Here is a 4,643-nt window from a genome sequence, read left to right on the forward strand (position 1 = left end):
TGCCCCTGGCCTCAGAGGGGGGAAGTTCAATATGTTCAAGATGTTTTAATTACATTTTTTTTAACCTTAATTTAACTAGTCAAGTCAGTTGAGAACAAATTCTTATTTACAATGACGGCTTACCCCAGCCAAATCTGGATGGCACTGGGCCAATTGTGCACCGCCCTATTGGACTCCCAGTCACAGCCGGATGTGATACAGCCTGGAATCGAACCAGGGACTGTCGTGACATCTCACATTGAGATGCAGTGCCTTAGACCACTGCGCCACTCAAGAGACGACAGATGCACCACTCAAGAGATGTAGTAAGCTAATGTTAACTAACTGGCTAATCGTTGCCCATGAAAGGAAGCTAGGCTAGCGAGCAAGCATTTTAGCCCAGTAGCCTAGGACAACAAAAACTAAAAGCGTGTACTGTATGACAGTCGTAGACCGTTTCATCAACATGAAAGAGAGGAGGATGACATTGGCGTTTCTCTTCATGTAGGGTGTCAACATGTTTTTTCTACTTTTTCCACACCTTACACACACACACACACACACACACACACACACACACACACACACACACACACACACACACACACACACACACACACACACACACACACACACACACACACACACACACACACACACACACACACACACACACACACACACACACACACACACACACACACACACACACACACACACACACACACACACACACACTAAATTGTTCCGAGAATCTTTTAGTTTTAACTATATTAGGTGAAGCATAGGTAATTTGATGATGTTGAAGTTGAAATGGTGCTGGAATAGTGGAGGCTCCTGTTTTCTTTGGGACCTGCAGTAACTCTCCGGGTGTTCTAAATCAATAGTTGTTCAGTATTTTGAAAATGTCAGAAATATGAACTTCATTGACCATGCTGTAGGTCATGCAACTGTTTGTTTAAGGTAATATGCTTTGTGGACTACACCGGACAGATGTTGCTCCAAAGGTGTGTTTGAATTTATTCTGCCATTGTGTCTTCTTATTGTCTCGGCCTTGGGCCTATATTGTATATCACAGTGTCAAAGCACATGAACTAACGGGTTATAGAGCAAACAACACAATTATCACAACACAGAGATTGTAATTATGGCTCCCACTTTGAAGACAAACACTGCAGGCTATAATCCTAATAGCTTTTACTCTCCCTTTGAGTAAGATATTTAGCTACTTTAATGAGAAGAAATGTACTTACTATGACAGAGATATGTGGTTGTCCCACCTAGCTATCTTAAGATGAATGCACTGATTGTAAATCGCTCTGGATAAGAGCGTCTGCTAAATGACTAAAAGGTAAATGTAATCTTTAAACATCTTCAAGATTTGTTTATGCTGTGATACACAGCTATACTTGTACCTCTTTTTAACTAGCAGGGGCATATGCATATTTTAAGGAGAGATGACTGGATCAGTGGCATACAGTAGTCCTACATGCAACCAGTCTTATTGGACAATGTGTACTATTTGTACGTCCCAATATGACTTTCCACCTCATACTCTTGTCACCACATTATAATTTGGGGAGGCAGCTTAAATTATTTAAATTAGCATCATAGACACGATACATCAGACACAATACATTTAAGTTATGTTTAGTTTAGCTTTTTATTTCTATAAATTAAGAATACAACACCAATATGGCACAGTCACTGACCAACCTTCAGATAACAAACAAACAAAATACAAAGATGTCATTGACTCATCAGAGCCAATTCAGTTCATACAAAATATAGAATGGACCTGTTCTGCATTACCAAGTTCATCTTTGTAAACTCTCCCTCATTCTATTGACAACGGTGGTATGTTCTAAGGCTTTGAAGGGAGAATACAGTCTTCAAAAGGGCAAGAGTAGTCAGTTGAGGGAAAGTGTTTGTGATTTAGTTGGTGTTGGTGAAGGCCTGGTAGAGGGCTGTAAGCTGGGCCTTCAGGTCCTGGGCGTAGGGGTCCAGGTTGTCCTTCAGGTCCTCAGCATAGGGGGCTAGGCTCTGCTGCACCATCTGAGCTCTGGTGCTCAGCTGGCTCTGGAGGTTCTCGGCCAGGGGGGCCACACTCTTCTGGAAGTCCTGCAGGCGCAGGTCCACTTTCTGCTTCAGCTCATCTGTGTAGGGACCCAGCTGGGACTGCATCTCCTTCACACTCTGCTCCAGACTCCCCTTCAGCTCCTCACTCTTCTGAAGCAGGGTGGCCCTCAGGGCCTCAGAGTCCAGGGACTCTGCATAGGGGGCCAGATCCTGTTTCAGCTGCTCCACTCTCTGCTGGACTTGTGTCTTGATCTCCTCTGCGTAGGGCTCCAGTTTCCCCTTGACACTGCCCAGGTCCTGCTCCAGACGCTCTCTCAGCACCTCAGCCTCCTGGGTAATCTTGGTCATCAGGTCCTTGGCTGCAGGAGGAAGCTGCTCCTGCAGGGAGATGGCGTATTGGCTGGCCACATCAGCACTCTCTGTGATGCGGTCACTGCAGGAGATGAGAGGAGAGGGGGTCAGTTCAGGTCCCCATCCTAGTAATCTGAGCGATTCGACTATAGACATTCCACACATTATAACAACTACATCACAGATCACATAACTTACTTGACATCCTGTCCCAGCTGAGACTTCCTGATCATCTGGACAGTGTCATCTGCCGTTTGCGTTGCCTTGGCAACGTAGTCCCAGAAGGCATCTGTCAGCTGCTCCAGCTGTGGCTTGGGCTCATCGGCGTAGAACAGGTTAGCGTGGCAGCCTGTTGGGGCGTAGCAGAAGAGTTAGTTGTTGTGAAACAACTGGTTAGGCATGGCAGCCTGTTGGGGGCATTAAGGTAACTTGAAAATTATACTCCCTCTGCTATGGTTGTTATTATTGGCTATTGACTCAAAATTAATTTGATAGATTGATGGAATGTATTATGTTGCTATACTTCAGCTCTATAAATTTCACTTATAATCTGAAATATTCTTGTATCCCACTCACCAGTGAATACAGCCAGAGTGAGCACCACAAGGACCTTCATGACTCTCAATCAGATTCTGTGAAATAAAGCAACAATCACTTAAAGCATTGTAATCCACCAGAAAAAAAACAATGGAATGCTATCAAAAAATACCATGGATTTGTAGAATCCAGTTTACCGTCTTGGTGTATGAGTGTGTTGGTGTATCTCTGAGTCCAGTCTGCAGTGACTAGTTTCAGCCGTGTCCTGGCCTGTATATATAGTGAGCAGGGCAGTAAGGAACACAAAGTCCAGGAGCCAGTGCCTCGCTGTCAGCAGTGCTCCAAATCATAAACCCTCAGACCGCAGTGCACCACTCAGCACCTGTCTACCTGACCCAGCCCAGTTCTGTCCTGACAACTCACCCTGGACCTGTCCCAATGAACCCCTGGACCCATAATGCACAGGAGAGCACTGCGTTATCATCACCTCTGGGTAAAGTGTCACAAACAGAGTTTGGGACATAAAATAGTGGTCAGAGATACTCAGTGAAGACCAATCTCCTGGGACTGCATGCTGATAAACACATCTCCATTCAATCCCCTTGTCAATAGTTTTTCAATGATATGCAGTCGTGATACATGTGCAGCAGGACACTTGTTGCCTTGCAGCTATACAGGTCTGTTACTGTTAGTATCATCTGAGGGTAGATGTATTGTGTTGTATTGAGGCTTATGCACTTTTACATACACTAGCATATTCCTTTCTCTCAACCATAATGTATCTTGGTCATTATATATGATGCTACAACTCTACAATGCTGATAGTGAGTATCTGGTTCACACCAGGTCAGTTTCATGGATTTTTCCTTGATGACACAGAAAGTCTCAGATCAAATCAGCCATTCTCTGAGCCAATCACAGCCATTTCTCAGACATAAATAGCACTTTGTCCAGACAACACCTTCCTTCCAAACTTCATGAGATATCACAGTCTGATCAGATATGGTATTGATTTATAGTGCGTTTAAGTTTGATGTCCAGCCAGCTGGCATTGACTCCCAGAATATATTTTATGATATAGTTTTCAGTTTCACTGTGAGGTCATGTGTTCAAGCACTTCCATGTGTCAGTTGTCTGACCAAAGTTCATTTGACCCCGGCCCATACACACTGTGATAGGGTCTAATGTTAGGGGCCACATGGGCCCAGTCCATTCATTAGATGTGATTTCACAATAGCTAGTAGATAATGTATGATGTCTAGGAACTTATTTGGAATCAATTAAATGTTACAGTAGACTTCCATTTTTCAAAGTAAAGCTTCCCCTTTGTCATACTGTAGTTATTTTGTTTAAATGGATAGTGGGTTACTGTGCTATACTGGTAGTGTCACGGCTTTCGCAGCGGGGTACGTGTTCATCTTTATTAGCTTAACTGACTGAACACTGAATACAAAATAACAAAAGAATAGCCGAAAAAGTTCTGCAAGGTGCAACCAACACTAAACAGAAAATAACCACCCACAACTAACAGTGGGAAAACAGGCTACCTAAGTATGGTTCTCAATCAGAGACAACGAAAGACAGCTGTCCCTGATTGAGAACCATACCCGGCCAAAACATAGAAATACACAACCTAGACATACAAACATAGAATGCCCACCCTGACCAAACAAAAAATAGAAACATACAAAGCAATC

General features: G+C 43.6%; 1 protein-coding gene across 1 annotated transcript; it reads right to left on the reverse strand.

Moving 5' to 3' along the window:
- Nucleotides 1–1,623: 1,623 nt before the first annotated feature.
- LOC123996349 (apolipoprotein A-IV-like) lies at nucleotides 1,624–3,247 on the reverse strand. Its single transcript, XM_046299724.1, has 4 exons — nucleotides 3,144–3,247; nucleotides 2,986–3,041; nucleotides 2,608–2,758; nucleotides 1,624–2,491 (listed from the first exon to the last, which is right to left on the reverse strand). Exons 2-4 carry the CDS (start codon nucleotides 3,023–3,025, stop codon nucleotides 1,915–1,917), a joined length of 768 nt encoding a protein of 255 aa, XP_046155680.1. The 5' UTR covers nucleotides 3,026–3,041; nucleotides 3,144–3,247; the 3' UTR covers nucleotides 1,624–1,914.
- Nucleotides 3,248–4,643: the final 1,396 nt, after the last annotated feature.

This window comes from Oncorhynchus gorbuscha, linkage group LG15 (genome assembly GCF_021184085.1).
Source record: "Oncorhynchus gorbuscha isolate QuinsamMale2020 ecotype Even-year linkage group LG15, OgorEven_v1.0, whole genome shotgun sequence".
Classification (NCBI taxonomy): domain Eukaryota; kingdom Metazoa; phylum Chordata; class Actinopteri; order Salmoniformes; family Salmonidae; genus Oncorhynchus; species Oncorhynchus gorbuscha.

Excerpts from the sequence above, each read along its gene's own strand:
- LOC123996349 (XM_046299724.1), bottom strand. The coding sequence starts at position 3,025 with ATGAAGGTCCTTGTGGTGCTCACTCTGGCTGTATTCACTG. Across the intron at positions 2,759-2,985 it reads CACTCTGGCTGTATTCACTG|GCTGCCACGCTAACCTGTTC; the intron begins GTGAGTGGGATA and ends ACGCCCCAACAG. Across the intron at positions 2,492-2,607 it reads CAGCTGGGACAGGATGTCAA|TGACCGCATCACAGAGAGTG; the intron begins GTAAGTTATGTG and ends CATCTCCTGCAG.